At 49.8% G+C, this 17,601-nt stretch overlaps 4 protein-coding genes across 4 annotated transcripts; 2 read left to right on the top strand and 2 right to left on the bottom strand.

The window, feature by feature from the left end:
* Positions 1-995: 995 nt before the first annotated feature.
* On the bottom strand, positions 996-5,871 carry K444DRAFT_647891 (two-component osmosensing histidine-kinase; the record flags this gene model as incomplete). Its single annotated transcript, XM_024885397.1, has 7 exons — positions 996-1,022; positions 1,076-1,501; positions 1,551-2,800; positions 3,446-3,712; positions 3,770-4,870; positions 4,964-5,108; positions 5,158-5,871. The coding sequence occupies 7 exons, from the start codon at positions 5,869-5,871 to the stop codon at positions 996-998; spliced, it is 3,930 nt and encodes a 1,309-aa protein (XP_024728846.1).
* Positions 5,872-7,828: 1,957 nt separating this feature from the next.
* Positions 7,829-8,302, top strand: K444DRAFT_247983 (uncharacterized protein). The gene is made up of 2 exons (XM_024871324.1): positions 7,829-7,897; positions 7,945-8,302. Exon 2 carries the CDS (start codon positions 7,972-7,974, stop codon positions 8,230-8,232), a length of 261 nt encoding a protein of 86 aa, XP_024728847.1. The 5' UTR covers positions 7,829-7,897; positions 7,945-7,971; the 3' UTR covers positions 8,233-8,302.
* A 70-nt stretch (positions 8,303-8,372) lies between these two features.
* Positions 8,373-12,518, bottom strand: K444DRAFT_647892 (uncharacterized protein; the record flags this gene model as incomplete). The annotated part of the gene is made up of 3 exons (XM_024885398.1): positions 8,373-9,260; positions 9,308-9,889; positions 9,942-12,518. The coding sequence occupies 3 exons, from the start codon at positions 12,516-12,518 to the stop codon at positions 8,373-8,375; spliced, it is 4,047 nt and encodes a 1,348-aa protein (XP_024728848.1).
* Positions 12,519-13,093: 575 nt separating this feature from the next.
* On the top strand, positions 13,094-17,041 carry K444DRAFT_621072 (uncharacterized protein). The gene is made up of 4 exons (XM_024881826.1): positions 13,094-13,786; positions 13,840-15,723; positions 15,785-16,000; positions 16,058-17,041. The coding sequence occupies exons 1-4, from the start codon at positions 13,445-13,447 to the stop codon at positions 16,592-16,594; spliced, it is 2,979 nt and encodes a 992-aa protein (XP_024728849.1). The 5' UTR covers positions 13,094-13,444; the 3' UTR covers positions 16,595-17,041.
* Positions 17,042-17,601: the final 560 nt, after the last annotated feature.

The following is a 17,601-nucleotide window of genomic DNA, read 5'->3' on the forward strand; positions in this document are numbered from 1 at the left end:
TTCCAAAATAACCTTATTTTAAATTATCCCCATTCCGTACCTGCTCAGCAAACCAACCACGGGACTTCAAACCCTCCACGGTGACACATCTTTCCGGGCTGGCATTGAGCTATCGGGTGAGGAAACTTTTTGTCTACTTCCTGCTTCTTGGAGCTGCAATTGCTTGCATGGCGCCGCCCAAAAATTGGTCATTCATCGGAGGCTCAACCTGAATAAGCTCCAAGGTCATCATCGCCTTCTAGACTCACCTCTACTGCTCCGCTGCAGACCGGCCTCAACTTCTCTACCTCCTGCCAAATAGAGTTTGTAAGTTCTTCCCTTCTGCCTCTTGTCAAATTCCAGATACTTGTGATCCTGGAAAAGCCTTACAACAAGTTCCTTCAAGCTACAGCCAATCAGGTAATCAATTCAATCAAAGATACAAATTCCTCGGTCATATGTATGTGTTCACCTAGTGATCAAGGACATATCAAGCGCTTGAGATTCGGATCATGAAAAGATCCATTCCATCTGTCATCCTCAATCCATGCATCTACGTTCTAGTAAACTCTTTGTTTCTCTCCATCCCGCCCTCTCATCCATCATCATGAGAAAAAGATCAACATGAGAAAGAAGTCCAGCCCGCTCCAGCAGCTGACTTCGTCCCTTCCATTCAGCGCAAGCCATGACGAACAACATGGAAAATGAAAAAGTAGGCCAAATCCCAACAGCCATGCAAATATGACGATGACCGACCCACGCCGCGTGAAGCATCCATCAGAATGAGCAGCAGCAAGTCAGTCGCCCTTGAACTCCATCCCCAGAAGAACGCCATCGCCAATGAGAGGTAAAGCACAGTAGACGAGTTACAAAGACAAGGCCGTTGGAAGGAGCTCGCAATGGATGGTATCTTAGGAAACAGGAGAAAAGGTCATAATATCTCGGAGTCTGCTTCGCTTCAGGGGACAAGATCCCGCTCGAAAGCCGCCAAGACACAGAAGTATCAGAAATATTCTCTAGCTGCTATGTGCGCGCATGAGAAGCTGATGAGAGCTTAGCAAGGACTTCACTGGTGTTTGTTCGCGCTTTTACGTACTCTAGCCAAGGGATCTTCCCCATCTGCTTTCACGATTGCAGGGCTCTCCAAGCTTCCGTGGTTGATCGGGCCTGTCGTGGTGAATGGGCGAGGCTCGAGAGGCGGTCGTGGAACGGAGAGGGATGAATTTTCTGGTGTCGGAGTGGCCGACCCGTTTGTGATTGGAGTCTTGGGCTCATCCTTGGCGGAAGTTCGAACGTCTCGACCCTTCTCTAAAAGTGCTCCTCCTAGAGTAGCACACTTCAGGATTGTTTGGATGAGGTGATTTTGCTTGAGGGGCTTCGAGAGATATTCATCCATCTGTGCTTGAATGCACTTTTCTCTGTCACCAAGCATTGCATGAGCTGTGAGAGCAATGATTGGAGTCCTCTGCGTGCCGAGGCTTCGTTCATACTCTCGGATCTTTGCAGTGGCTTCAAATCCCCCCTAAACAAGGTCAGTATCCAAACAATTGTTTAAAACAACTCCCGCTTACCATGATTGGCATTTGGACATCCATGAGGATGACGTCGTATCTCTTCTCCTTGATAGCATCAAGAGCCTCCTGACCGTTACCGACAACCGTAACAACATGGTGATACTTCTCTAAGATCTTCACAGCCAAACGTTGGTTGACGATATTATCCTCGGCAAGTAAGATATCGAAGGACTTGGTATTGTCAGCCAAGGATGGAGCAGCACGATTTTCTAATGCCGGAATCATGCCGTTGCCGAGATCGATGGCCAGGCAGGGGGTAGTCATATATGAAGTGATACCGAGGTCTAAGGCTGACTTCAAGCTGACATGAACGACTGGAGCCAAGAGCACAATGGGAATGTACTTGAACTCATCGATAGATCTCAAGCGTCGAGCGGTCTCAATAGAGTCCACGATAATGACGTCGTAAGTGGAAGCAATTTTCGATCCGCCTCCAGCGACGTGAACGTTTCTCTCCGAATCGACCACAACAGGCACGAGACCAACTTGCCGAAGCATCGAGACAATCTCCTTGCCATGTCCAGTCTGTCCTTTGTCAATGAAAAGGACGTTGTGACCTTGGTATGGCTTGAGTTGCTTCCCAATGAAGCCGATCTCGGAGGTAGCAAGTCGGACCGTGCAAGTGAAGTAGAAAGTGCTGCCCTTGCCGTACTGACTCTTCACCCAGACATCTCCTCTCATCAAGTTCACCAATCTCTTAGAGATAGAGAGCCCGAGGCCAGTTCCACCAAACTTTCTAGTCATAGACCCATCGGCTTGCTGGAAGGTATCGAAGATGAGATCCAGCTTGTCTGCTTGAATACCAATACCAGTGTCGGATACAGAGAATTCGATTGCATACTCATTTGGAGCACATTGGTCTTGCTCTGCCTTTCGAATCGTTAAGGAAACCTCGCCATGTTCCGTAAACTTAATTGCATTGCCGACAAGGTTTAGGATGACTTGACGTAAACGGAAGGAGTCTCCAACGACGTGATCTGGGACTGAACTATCGACTCGGTATGTCAGGTCCAGGAACTTTTCGTTTGCCTTCACAGCCAGTGTCTTCAAAGCGTTGAAAACGGTTCCTCGGAGGGTGTACGGGATTTCTTCCATAATCATGCGGTTAGCTTCGATCTTAGACAGATCCAAGATATCGTCAATGATGGTCAATAGACTGTTCGCTAAATTGTGAACAATATTCAACATTTCACGCTGATATTGTGTAAGATCCGTATCCAAGGTAAGCTGTGTCATACCGATTATACCTGAATTTCGTTAGCTTATAATAGTTTAAAGGTTTAGCTTATTTAATAATACCATTCTACGAACTGTTAGCTTTTTGAACAAATGGGGGGCGTCGATTTACATACCACTTGTATTGAAGTTAGTGATAGTTCGTACAAATACAGTTAGCGAAGACGACAATGAGTAAAAAAAGAGAAGTCGAGAAGTTAGTAATGGAACGGTTAGTGATAAGTCCAAAAACGGGGTCCCGGGGGGCGAAGGTGCCTTTGAGGAGCGGAGAAGCACTTTGTGGTGCTTCTCGGAGGCCAGGTGAACGTCGAGGTTCTGCTTGTGGATAGCAGTATAGTTGCAAGGAGCCCAATGGTCCTTCTTGGTTGCAATCTTGGTGGCCCCTAGATTGGCGTTCTTGTGGATCTTGGGTGGAGCAAAGGCGCCTGAAGAGAGTGACTGCAATTGAGACAGAGGCGTTGTAGGTGCTTGGAGAACGGCGAAGGGTCCTGGACAGATGATGATGGAGAAGGAGGAGATGGGTCCTGCCAGTTATGGCTGGGAAGGAGGAGCTGGGGGCTGTGATGACTGGCAGGACCTATCGTATATCGTCGCTTCCATAATAGACAACTTACCCATTGAGGGAACGCACAAGGGAGAAAAAAAGGTAAACTTACTCGGTGTTCGAATCTCATGAGACATGTTCGCAAGGAATTCCGACTTCGTCCTGTTGGCGAATTCGGCAGCCTCTCTGGCGGCTGTGTTCCTCTGGATGGAGTCTCTTAGGTTGAAGACCATCTGGTTAATCTTGCGCTTCAACTCGTCCATTTCTCCGGATGCCTCGACGGTGATGAGCTTTGTGAAGTCTCCATCAGTGGCAGCATTAGTGATATCGCCAAAAGCTCGGACTTGGGCCGTCAAGTTCATAGCCATGGTATTGACATCTAATCACGTTAGCAGAGCCCAAAGAAGGCTTTCTCGTCTGGAGATCAGCAGCTTACCAGTTGTGATCTCCTTCCACCGGCCACCGATACCAGCAACATCAGCTTGACCACCCATCTTTCCGTCGACGCCGACGTCCTTCGCAACACGTTGGACTTCGTTGGAGAAGATACTCAACCTGTCAACCATGTTGTTGATCGTCTCCTTCAGAACCAAAATCTCCCCAGCAGCTTCAACCTCGATCTTTTGGCTCATATCACCGTTGGCAATAGCTTGCGTAACAGTTGATATACCTCGGACTTGGGAGGTCAAATTGCTGGCCATAGTATTCACATTCTCGGTCAGGTCCTTCCACTTTCCTTCAACATTGTCAACTTGGGCCTGTCCACCGAGAGTTCCATCTGTTCCGACTTCCCTCGCAACCTTGCTGACTTCGAAAGCAAAGGTACCAAGTCTGTCAACCATGGTGTTGATAGTGTCTTTCAGCGAAGCGATTTCTCCTTGCACCTCGACTCCAATCTTTTTGGTTAAATCTCCCTTGGCTACAGCTGTAGTCACCTTGGCAATCTCTCGTACTTGCGTGGTCAAATTCATGGCCATTCCATTCACGTTTTCAGTCAGGTCTCTCCAAGTTCCCTCAACGTCATGAACTGTAGCCTGGCCACCCAGTTTACCCTCAGTACCGACTTCCCTAGCGATCTTGGTGACTTCTCGGGCGAATTGCTGAAGTTGGTCCACCATGGAATTGATAGTCTCTTTGAGCTGCTTGATCTCCCCCTTACACTCGGCTTGCACCTTCTGTGTGAGGTCTCCCTTGGCGACGGCTGTGGTGACCATGGCGATATCTCGAACTTGTGTTGTGAGATTGTTGGCCATAGCGTTGACATTGACTGTCAATGTGTTCCACATGCCCTTTACTCCCTCAATCTCTGCTTGACCACCAAGAATACCCTCTGTGCCGACATCTCTGGCCACCCGAGTAACTTCAGCAGCGAATGTCCTCAACTGGTCCACCATGGTGTTAATGGTTTGTTGCAATTGCAGAATTTCTCCGCGGGCCGGTCTCTCGATCTTCTGGGTCAAGTCTCCATGTGCAACAGCAGTAGTGACGGCAGCAATTTCTCTGACTTGGTCGGTGAGATTTTGCGCCATGACATTGACTGTATTCTGTTAGCACTCGTTCCAAGTACGTTGAATAGTTTGGGCATCTTTCGAAAGCATTGAGTTCTAATTCGGTGGGAAAGGCAATGTACCATTATCTGTGAGCTCCTTCCAGGTGCCATCGACCCCTGATATTTGTGCCTGGCCTCCCAAGATACCCTCTGTTCCAACCTCTCGAGCAACACGAGACACCTCGCTGGAGAAGATTTGGAGTTGGTCCATCATAGTATTAATCACCTTGGAATACGTTAGCGAAGAAAAGGGGAAAATAAGAGACATTACTTACTCTCTTAAATGTTGTGATTTCAGGGTCCATTTCCACGGAATGAATCTGAACTTTCTTGCTCAAATCACCACGCGCCACAGCGGTAATGATTTCCCCAATCTCCCGCAAAGCCTTCTGGAAAGCTTCGTTGGCTTGCTGATGCTTCTTGAGCTCACGCTCGAGAGAAGCCACTCGTTCGACCTCATATTGATTGATGGCTTTCTTTTGTTGCTGTGCCTGCTCCAACATCTGAGCCTGAATGGCGTCTTGTTTTTGCTTCCCACTCTGGATTTGCTTTGCTTGGTCGTCGATTTGTTGTTGGAGTGTCTCGATGAGCTCGTCGTTGCTGAGCCTCGGGAGCTTTTGAGGTCTTTCGCCCGTCGCACTCTCTCTCCCTGACAACAATGAGCTATTCGAGGACTTTCGCGTGGGATGATTCTTCGTTGCTGCCCGGCCTGGCCCGCCAGTCAGGACGTCAGCGAAAGCCGACGGAGCGCCGGTCTCATTGGGAGTGTCGGGCAGAGTCTGGTTGTTGACGCTGATTGCCTTCGTCTCCAAACATTGCACTCTCGCAACCAGAGCCGCAATATCACGCTCCAGAGCGAGCTTAGCAGGAGTATCAGCGCCTGGGAGCTTGATGAGCTGATGGTTTTGATAAGAGGTTGGGGCGATATGCGTATTCGTCGCGAGGCTTTGCAAGAGCGAACTGGCCGCCGAAAGGGTGGAATCGCCCATTGTTGCGGACGCGTAGTGCAGCCAAAGCTGCCTTTGTATTACGTGGGTGCCGTTGTCTATCACGAAGGCATGAAGATTCGAAGTCGTCCCAAGATCGCAGGAGGAAATTTCACGAAGGCTAAAAGAGTGTCAGGTTGTTTATTTCCCCCAAACCGCTCCCACCGGGTTGATGCTTGGGCACCGATTGGCGGTATGCCCTCGAAGAAGGCTGAGAAACCATGCACGTACCTTTACGAACCTCGTGTTCGATGATGCCCAAGTTCCCACAGACGCAGGTATTGGAAGATTGTGAAGCTTTGCTCCCTTGTCGACACTATCCGAAGACAGAAGCGAGTGCCGACGTGCCGATCGAGGGAGCGCCCTACACGCAAAGGAGGGGGATGACTCGTGTGTTCTGGAGGAATCGAGGACGGCGGTCAGAGAGGGTAAGGAGCGTGACGCCGACAGCGTTCCTGGACCTGTTGACGGAAGGCTTCGAGGACAACGTTCGTTGCTAGAGTGGAAGGGCTCGAGACGGCTCGCTCATGTACATTGTACAGGTTTGCTCCTGCGCCTGCACCTGCGCTGCGCTGCGCTGCTCCTCGTCGAAGATGGTGGACCGTGTCTTGGTGCAGCTTAGCTCGAAGGCGTCCTGCACTGTCTGTTTGGCGGGCGCAACCTGCCGCTAGCGCAGTGGGAACTTCGCTGAGTGGCTCGCGGCCGCGCCTCAGGTGCCTCTGGTGCCTCGCCTCGCCTGGCCTGCTGGCGTGCTCATGTCGAGGCCTGCCCGCCCCCCTGAAGGCTCGCCGCTGCTGATTTGCCTCTCCTCGCCGTTTGTGCACGCCCCAGTGGAAATGCCAATCGATCCCAATCAACCCCATCAATCCCATCAATCCCATGCGGGTGCGAGTCGATGCACAGGGCTCACGCCGCCCTTTCCAAGGCGCCTACGTACGTGGCGTTTTCGCACTGCAGCAACTGGACGGGGCCAACTTCCACTCACCACTGTCGTATGCGGCGCGTTCAATTTGCATTGGCATTTGGCAGAAAGTTGGAAGATGGGAATTCCTTCACGAGCTTCACCAAATTCCCATTGCCCACAATTGCCGACAGTTACGGTTCTACAGAGGTCCAGAACTCTCTGCCCCCCGAACGGTCTGCGCCACGTATAGAACACCTAGTCAGAACTCACGATGTCTCTCCCTGCAAGCCTCCAAAGGACCCTGCGGAGACTGCCCCAGATTGCATACGGACTTGCCTCAGGGGTGAGTCCTGGGTAATATCCCCGAATCCCGTGGCTGCACGCTCTGGCAAGCAGTCACATACCGGTACGGTAACATAATAATAGAGTTTGGATAGACGACCCGTTGGGAACCGTGCATGAAAGAAATATGCATCGAAAACGGCATCCCGATTCGATTCGTCTAAATCCGGAGGTGCTCTCCTGCTCCGGATCCGTATGAATCAGCATGCCTTATTTGGAAACGGTTGGTTTCTTATTTGACATCCGGGTCATCTTTTAAGATTTTCAACAGTAAAACACATAGTTCAACTCTAACAGTTGTCCAAAAAAGGGGGCGTGAGGGGCCGTTGAGGACCACTATCTCAAAAGCCGTATGAACGAACCAGTACCCCTTCCTTAGACAGGCACGGCATATTCCCTTGAGATCGACCTCAGCTCCTCTCGCAATCAAACAAAAGTTTAGATAACCATCACTGAAACGTTTCAGATTAGCGAGCCAGCAGATCGTCCCCAGAAACACAATCCGATCTCCCCTTTGTCATCTGCCGAAGCGGCAACGATCATCCGCCAGGTCCTGAAAAGCCGTGGAGGCCCCGAGCACGAACTCCCCCTTTTCCCATCCCCATCCTTCCAAAGCATCTAATGACATCACTAACAGCTCAGCCCAGCTCACCCTGTAGCTCTTGTGCGCATCAACGTTTCGGATGCGATCTCGTGTACCTGTGAAGTATCAATTCTCAATTTCTTTGTCAAACAGTGTCACTGATGAGCCCCTGTGTGATGCACTCACAGTCCAATTGATGGGTTGTTTACAAAGTCCGCACCACCGTCTATCACTAAGAACTCAGCAGACTTAGCAGTGGAGCGCCTCTCCACAAATGCCAAGCGTGATTTGCCTTTTCCTTTGGCTCGCGGCTGGCGTGCTTGGCGTGCCGTTGGGAAATGAGTGGAATGTTCTTGACTCTTTCTGCTCCGGCAGGATTTGTGGAGTCGAACCGTCAAACGACGAGTGCGGCATTGCTTGTACGGCAGTAGACGGGATTTGGAACGTGGTTCGATCTGTCAAAAGAATTGAACAAGAACAAAAGGGGATAGCCGAAGGAAAAGGGTTGTCTCAAGAAATTGTTTGGGGGGGCTAATGAGATTGATTGTTTAAGACAACACTGAATTATACGCAGTATGGTATCTCTGTAGCAAACGCCGGCCCCATAACACCAGAATACGTCCGTATGCCTACATCCCAAACTCCTTGCAATGCAACCCCTAAAATGTAAACAATTCAACGACGAGGAAGATTATTTGCGCCAAATCTAGGTCCACCGCCTGAAGCAAGGCTCTGCCTCACAATCATCTCCGCTGCTGCTGCTGCTGCTAGTCGTTCTCTCTGCCTACTTCTATCCCGGAGATAGATCGCAGCCTCTGGCCTCATTCTCAGGATCCGCAATATCATGTCGTCGCTAGGATCAGCTTGAGCCTCCTTTCGTTTTTCTTCCTTCGCTTTCTTCATTGTGCCAAGATTACGACTAAGCATGATGCTTTTAGACCTTCGAATTGATAAGTTCCCCATCAGACCTCCGAATTGAGCCCCAAGGCTCGGAGGCGCCGAGAGACGGTTCCGCTGATTGTTTGCACGTTGTGCAGATGCAGTTGCCATGCGCTCGGATGTACGAATGAGATTGTCAGTCGTGTCGAAGTAGAAGAAGTTGAGAGTGGCGAGCTCAGAATATTTTGGTGACTTCAGAACATCGGCAGGAACGCCCATTGCCTCGCCAGTTTCGTCGTCTCGAGCATGGAAAAAATCAAACAAGAGCTCAAGCCACTTGAATACAACATCCATCTCTTGCTGAGTAAGAGGGCGCTGGATCGAAGGTTTGTCCGACAATGGTGGCACCAGAATTCCTTCCAGGGCCAGAAGAACTTCTTTCCAAAGTCTGGTCATGACCATTACCATGGAAGCATCCGTAAGAGTTTGCTTCATGATTGCGAAGTTTTCGTCGAAGTAGTTAAAGAGTGGTTTCAAAGCATTCTCAATGTCTTGCTGCGTGGTGGTAGGTGCAACTGATTGGCGGTTTTTCCATAGACTTGTTACGGCTGCAACAGTGATGCCTCGATTTAGCACGCTTTTCAAAGCATCGTGGCAGAGTGAGGCGTTGATGTATTGAGAGAGCTGAGATGTTAGTTAAGTACGCGAGAACATCAGAATGGAGATCCAACCTTATCAGTAATTTTACGGGTCATGTCTCTTTCCGTCCTTTTTAATAGCCGGAAAGCCTTCCCAAAAAAGAATTGGATGTCATCTCTTTCTCCTTCCATGCTGACTCGCAGTAGTAGCCTGCCTTGGGTGTCCAAGTTCAGCCAGTATTCTCGGGGCAAATAGTCGCTGAAGTGAGTTGGGTCCAACTTAAGGGAAGTTCTGCCCACATAGTCGTGGTCACCAAACGTGTCCCAATCCCATATTGTGGCGATAATGTTTAGTGCTCCCGATACCGTAATATCAACTGACTCATCCCAACGTGGATTGAGATTTCTCATCACTACCCTTGTCTTCGCGAGGCGCTTTTGGTATTCGTCGCCAAGGACAACATAAGGGTCACTCGTTCCATTGGGATCACATGCCTTCAGGTCCTCTGCCTCCACGATCTTGATCGTGAAGACATACTTAGAGGGTCTCCGTTGCTTTTCCTTTGGTGGTTTAATCTTCTCCAGTACTTTCGCACAAGCATCAACATTCATCGTCTTCTCTAGGATGTCAAGCTGCTGTATCGCGTACTCGATGTTGTTCAACTTCACAAATGACTAGATATATTTAGTATATGTATACTTGTAAAGGGTGACAGAAGAAACTTACCTCCGGGTAGAACTGAAACGGCTCAATCTTCTCCTTATTGTTCCAAGCATCTTTTGCAAACTGCATCCATTTCTCTTGCTTTGACTGTGCGGCAGCAGCTTCCTGCATTGGCGACAACCGGTCCATTTCTTTCGTAAATCGCTGCTCAATAACCTCACAATATCTCGCGAGCCCGGTGCCAAAGGATTTCGACAGCGCCGTCATGAACTTCGCGTACTGCACATCATTATCCCATTCCAATTGGAATATCTGATCAGTAGTCTGGTTAAACAGACGGAAAATGTCAATGACGGACACACTGTGCCGTTCATCATCCGTTGCAGGACGGTCGGTCTGTTCTGATCTAACTTGAAACTGATCTTGCTTGATGGCTTCATCAACAAGTTCCACCATCTTGGACTCAGAAACACGAATCCACCGCCAGACAAATTCAGCGAGAGCGTCTTCGATATTGAAAGCGAAGGGGCGGTCTGGAAGAGCAGACTGGTGAATTCGGCGGATTTCAACGAGCTCTCGGTATAGGTCAAAGCCATCCTGTAAATCCACCTCGGAATTCTTTGTTTGAGCTACATGGAGAATTCGCTGGATCAGATCGCCAGCATCGCTCTCAAAGCTCGGAAACATGGTTGAGACTAGGATTGTCAAGGGGTTGACACCCATGATGTCGGGATTCTTGCGATATCTCTTCTGAATTCGCTCGCAAAGTTTGACGACTGCTTTACCAAGCTGAACGACGTGGTAGAACTGCCATTCTTCCTGAATTTGGGGAACTTCTGCCTCCAAATAGCCTCTATAGACCGCAGCAGCCTTGGCGCGAAGACCGTCTTCAAGCTGAAGTTTATAGGCATCGAGCTCATTTGGACCCATCGAAAAAGACGGATCGCTATGGATGTGGCTCTCCAGAACGAGAAGTACAGAACCTGGTGACGGGGGCTTAGAATCATAACAGTGCTGTAACAAATCGTACAGGTCGCGGAGTAGGCCGTCGTGCAAGTTCGACAAGATCTGCCGATAAAGTGCAAAGTCCTGAATAGTCCATCGACTTTGGTCAACGGAGGAGAGGCTGACAGAATGGTAATGTGTATGAGCCCGTTTTGGTTCGGGCGGCGGGTTCTTGACAAACTCGAATGCCGTGTCGAGCTCGTCGAGGCCAATCTCTTGATCAAGAAACTTTTGGGCGGCAACATCCAAAAAGAGCACCATCCTAGAGAACGGTGGGATCCGCCAACGAATGCAAAGCTCAGTTAATAGTTCCGTCGATGCTTTGGAGAGAGGCGGGGTCGCAACGGGCCCATCTACTGCTGGCGGGGCATGCAGTTGGTCGAATGTCATCGCATGTGATAGAATTGATCTATAGAATGAGCGCGGATCGGGTGGGATGAACGTGAACGTGGTCTCCTCGAGAGAGTGGCCGCCTAGATACTCATCTTCCAAGGATAAAGAGCTCATATCAACTGGTTGATCGAATACGTAAGAAGTGTTTTGCTCAACAGGACTTGTAACTATCCGACCTAGGTCGGAGTAAGCCTGATCCTCTGCACTGGCTGATGCATGAATGGGAGGAAGAGGCTTATTTGAGCTCGATGACGACTTAACAAGCTCCGGCCTAGCTTGCAGTATCTCGGCCATCATTTGTGAAAGAGCTGGAGCTTCTGCTTTCTTCCATTCCTGGTAAGCTTCCTCGATATCAAAGTCATCACTCCGCAGTGTGCGTTTAGTATTTGCACCTAGGCAGTGTTGATATGCTTTGAGATCCGCAAGGGCAGCTTCCTCGGTCCAGATATGCTTGTTTGCATCAATATCAGATTGCACCTGCGAGAGTCTGAGTCCAAATATTTTGGCAACCACTTGCACCATCGGCATATCCTTAACATCATAGCTGATCGGCACCACAACTTCGATACTGGATCCCCCGGCTCCATCCCCCGAGCCGGCAAACAGATCTTGATCATTTGTGAGTAATTTACTCTCTAGGTTTGCCAGTCGGTTCATGAGCTCGGGTCTGTCCTTGTCGTTTCCATGGTCTTTCAAGGTATTGCTGATAAGCCTGACAAAGAGTGCGACGTGACGATCGACCAGCAATTTCCAGGAGTCATCATCAGGTGCTTTGCCCTTCTGTAACGCCTTGGTCGCATTGGAATAAAATATCAGAACCAGATCTTCTACACGTCGTTCCTTGTCCATCCGTCTGCGGAACCCTTGCTCTGTGAAAGCGGTATATGCCTCGGCGAATGTGCGTTTGACAGCTGCGTCATTGTATCCCGGAAGCCTTTCTGTCCCAACCAGTACTCCTTGTATCCGTTTCTCCAAAGGAGACATAAAGCCATGGGGAAATTTTGCGCTTTTCGTATCCTTCATGAGAGAAAAGTCTTGAACTAGATCCCCTATCATTGCCGTCTTTCGTACAGGTTTCGGGGCAGGGATATACTGCTTCCTTTTGGCCCGGGGCTGGAGGAGGTGGTGGAGGTATGCAGCCCTAAGTGCAAACGTGTATCCATCGTTGTAACTGACGACCTTTGATCGGACTCGAGAGGGATTTCGAGATGGATTTCGGGAGCGGCGTTCCCCACCTTGCATGCTCTGGATACGCCTGCCAGGATGAGATCGAGATGACGCAGACGACATTTCGTCTGAGTTCGTGTTTGGGGTCAGATGTCGTCGAGATGGCGGGGTGGTTATGCCCTAGAACGGACGGGCTGGCGACACACAAAGATAGGAGTCGTGGGATGTACTGGTGCTCTTCCGCGCTACCTCAAGCAGCAGATCACTTTGCCAATATCGCTTTTACGGTGTGGCGTCACGGTCGACGTGGTTTCATAGTACTCGGCTTTGGAGGGTAAATGGCGAAGTAATGACGAGGCATTCGAGCCTCACTCGAGCCAGGGGGTCCTGAGTTGCTAGTGGGGTAAATCCAAGATTACCCACACAACCCACAATACGAGGGATGGGACCAAATTTTGTAAAAACCTGTGATGTTCAAGGACAGTTTAACTGCCCAAGCTGCATATTAAGTACAAGTCCAAAATAGTGAGAGAGGAAATGTGTATTCTCTGATGCGAACATTGCCATTATCTCCTTAGGAAGGTGCCTTAGGAAACGCTCCCAACAACATGGAACGAGGACTTTTGATGTCTCTTAGCGCCCTTCACAGTGCGCTTTCCAATTTGTGTGAAACAGATGCATCCGTTTGCTGGAGAAGTGCTGTTTAGTCGTTTCATTGGGTGGGCAAGCAGGACTTTCGGTCACGTGAAACTGCTTGGGCCATCAAACCCCCTGTGTACGTTCCGTTGGCTGGCCAGTTCAATCGTGGAGAGTGGTGCTCAAGCTTCTCTGGCAAAAGTCAGCCGCCTCGACAACACAACTCCTGCTTTGACTCCTCTCCGTATCCTGACCACTGTTGCTCATGGTATCTCGTGCCACAAGCATGCGTGCTCAGCTTCGGACTGCGCAGAGGGAAAGTACCAAGCTTCGAAACGCAATTCCCGCCTGAGCTTTGATAGACCATGACCATGACGACCAGCCTTCCAAGTCCAGACCTATCCCTCAGTGATACGGCATCGCAGCCAGATGAGCAACTAGCCACCATACCAAAGACCTCCGCGGCATCTCAACAATCGAACAACATGAAGTCGGGTCTTGCAGACGATGCTGATGGATCCCAGCTGGGGACTTCGGACCCAGGAGAGAATGACAAGGCCAGAAAATCCACCATCGATCCCAAGGCCAAGATCTCAAGCCTGCTGAAGGACAAGGAGAAAGAATGGACAGCTGTGGTGGAGAACAGAAAAGGACCGCTTCGATTGCTTGATCTGCCCATGGATGTCTTGAAGGAGATTGTGAAAGAGGTATGGCCTCTATTGCCGTGCTGCAGACATCCTCTAATCATTTCGTGCGTCAGGTTACACATACAAATGACTTGACAGCGTTGGCTTTAACTCACTCTGCTCTCCACAACCTTGCTATACCTCACATTTACTCCCGCTTCGATATTGTGTGGCCGGATGCCCATGCTACAACCGATCCGCGGACAGGAGTAGACGCTCTCACATATGGACTTGCTACATTATGCATGGGAGATGTCTTCACAGACCATAGCTTGGCACAATCCTTCACTTGCATGAATTGTGGCACACAGAATATTGCAGAGTGTAATCATGGCCTCAAGGCCGGACAACGGAGAGGAGAACGACGCCTGGGAAACCAATACCCACAATTTACAAGGAAATTCTCGCTAGGTAATGGTCCAGCCGATTGGGTTCATGAGTATCTTATTACGAAGGAGAGTGGTAAGATGCTTGGAACGCTGGTTGCCCTGGCTGTGGCACGGATGGTCAACCTAGAGACGTTTGTGTGGGATATGCCAACTGGGGTGCTCAGAGACGTGTGGCTTGCCCTATCTTCATTACAGAATCGGCATCCAGAGCATGAATGTAGGCTCGAGCGAGTATGGGTTCGATGGCATGATAATTCAGATCCAGCCAATTTACCTCCGGCGCAAGCCTCGAGTACACCAGCCAGCACCACCCCACAGATGCTAGCTGGGAGCACAATGACTTCTATCGGCTGGACAATCCCAACTGGCTCTACTTCAAACGCCCAAGGAAATCCTCACCCCCTCTCCTATGCTCAGAGCAGGGTAGAGTACCCGACTCTTAGTGTCCTTCCGCCTTTAAGGAGCCTGTCGGTCCTGGATGTCGATGAACTAGATTATTTGGATGAAATGAGTGTTCTCATTGCAAAATCAAAAGACCGCCTTCGTGAATTACGTGTTGGAATATCAGCCAAGGCCATGAATCGAGATTTCGTAATCTCTTGGGATGGCCCTGATTTGCATCAAGTTGACCACAAAGCATCATGGCCTGGTGCGAGCACAGTTGGAGAGCGAAGACTCGGCGGAGTTTTGGGCGTGCTCTTGGGCAGGATGTTTGATATTCGCAAGAAACAAAAGCCGAAACCTGAGAGGAAGGATTGGGACACCACTACAGTTTCTTCTCCTCTCGCCTCGCAACCTCCACAGACGCAAATTCTCCTTAGCTCAACTCCCACGCAAAGCAGCGATGTCTTACTAAACCACATACCTGAAGCTCCCGAGCATAGTTCCTCTGAAGAGGATTGGACCGGCAAAGAAAACGCTTCTCTTAACGAAGCGGTTCTGTTGGATCCTGGTACTACATTTAACACCGACAGTGAACGTCCGCCAGACGAGTCAGATGGTGTGAATCTCAATCCGCAACCAGATATAACTTCCCCCGGGACCGAAGCTGCCCAATCTCACGTGCAGTTCATCGCCCAGAGCATTGCTGAACTACAGCTTGATGATATTTCACAGCACGAGGTTGTTCCAGAACCACCGCTAAGACGCTCGTCAACCCACACTCAAAGACAGTCACATTTCTCGGAAGCTCATTCTGTCGAAAGGGAAAGACTGGATGGCAAGTTAAGGCTCCAAACCTTGGAGCTTGAGAGAGTCCCCTTATCGGTATCTGTACTCCAAAAGGCATTTGACTGGTCGGTCTTGTCAAATCTGACAATACTTGATTGTGCACAACATGACAGGCTTTGGGTCATGCTCCGCCGACACTTTCAGCCATCACCGCTCGGGCCAGTTTCATCCTCCAAACATGGAGTGTCGTTGCAATACCACCTCAATCTCAAGAAGGTCCATACGGATGCAGCATCTCCTGCTCTTATCGCATTTTTGAAAGAAACCTTGGCTCCAAACACCCTCGAGACTCTATTTCTCCAAGATCGCAAACGAACGAGTACAACAAGTGTAACTATTGTAAGTGCCCACTTGCTACTGTATTCTAAACACGTCCGAATGCTAACGTGCTATGCAATAGGATGCCATATATCGTGGACCTCTGAAGCGTCACCGTGCAAGTCTCAAGAGGTTGATGCTGGACAGCTCTGACAGGATACCACGAGGGCCTTCAAGTTCTTCAGATAATGCACGGTGGAGAAATTGGATGCCGACCCGTGATGTTCTCAACTTCATCACTAGCGGGCGCATGAGTAGTCTCCGGGAGCTTAGTATTGCCATCGATTATAAAGATTGGGTGAGAATCTCTAATTCATTTATATACGCCCCTCTTCATCTACTAATATATCCCCAGCATCATTTCCTTCAACGACTCCCGCAAATCCCTCACCTCCGTTCACTTAACATCCCATTCATCGCAGATCATGTAACGCCCGCTTTTGACCCCAAGGAGCTGGTTCTTCAAGTCATTGATGTGATTGTATTACGGCCTGAGGTGGAGCTTTGTTATATGGGCGTCTCGCACAAATGCTTTGAGATCCTGGAGAATCGGCCGCACGATGAGGCACATGGTGCGATGGATTCACATCCCAGCGCTGTAAATGGAGGGCCTGTGACTGATGAGGAAGACGACGATGAAGACGAAGATGGGAGTGATGACGATGACGACGAGCAGGGAGAGTCGGACGATAATGGGACTGCGATAGGGGCTCCGGCCGGAATCGTTGATCCTGATGAAACCGACGATGAAATCTCGGACCATGAGGATTCAGATACCGATTCCTTTGACGGCTCTGAAGACGGGAGATCTAAAGTTCGACTTCGACCCAGAGAGATTCTCTTTTATGATGACAAAGTTGCTATATTCAAGGCTCGTCATGGCAAACTCTAAGCTTAGCCTAGATAGATATATCTTACACGAATTTTGACGATTGAGGTTATTAGGAAAGGGAGCTTACATATTGGTGGGGTTTTTACTTGAGCGCACAGGAGCATTGCCACGGCGGCAAAAATAGGAGTGGATGGGTTTTGCAAAGGAGTTCTGCTAGGAAACATCCTCCTCAGCGAATTTGGAAGATGGGCGGATACAGAAAATTCAGCATTCACTTCGCTCCGAGCCCTTGCAGAATAAGAACGATACTTGATTCGGAGAACGTGAACAAGCTGGAGATGAGATAACGCTTGGTGCTGAATGATCCAGTGATTTCATAGTTGGAAAGCCTTGCTGATATCAGAAGCTGAAAAGTTCGTCGGGTCCAAGTGCTCTGAGGCCACAGCCTCGAGAGATGGACACAAAATTCGGTTCCCGAAACTCGATATCACATTCTCATAAGATCACCACCAAAGTCAGTCCAAGGCTGGATTCAAGTGTCCAATAGCCGTAGATTTAGTCGTCTTGGGGTTGGAAACACTGGCACCGCACGCCCGGATTGGCTAAACGCAAGCGCGCTTGTGATGGGGCACAAGGCTGTGCTATGCGGCAAGGAGGTTTGATCGGCACGACCCATGTGATGTGATGGCCCCAACCTTTAGTGGCTAAGATGACGGGTAGCGACTGAGCCTCTACCAAAATAACTATGGCATTTGGGGTCTGGAGATGAGTTGACCGTCTGCAGGCCATGGCGGAGGGAAGAAGGATTTGAGGAGGTTGAATAGGGTTGTGCACTGACCTCAGCAACAGCGGGGAGTGAGATTCGGGGGGGGGGATATGTGCAAGATTGAGCGGGTAGCAGATGGCAGACATTGGCAGCGAGGGGGAAGGCGCAAGAAACGTGCTCAGGGCCTCGTTCTCAGGTCTCTTTACGTAGTGCTTGGGAAGCTCGTTGAAGGGGAATCTGGCCTTAATAGCCCCTGCTATTACAACGGCTTTTTCTGCACTTCATGGGCATGCAGGAGTCA

This window comes from Hyaloscypha bicolor (genome assembly GCF_002865645.1).
Source record: "Hyaloscypha bicolor E unplaced genomic scaffold K444scaffold_182, whole genome shotgun sequence".
NCBI lineage: Eukaryota > Fungi > Ascomycota > Leotiomycetes > Helotiales > Hyaloscyphaceae > Hyaloscypha > Hyaloscypha bicolor.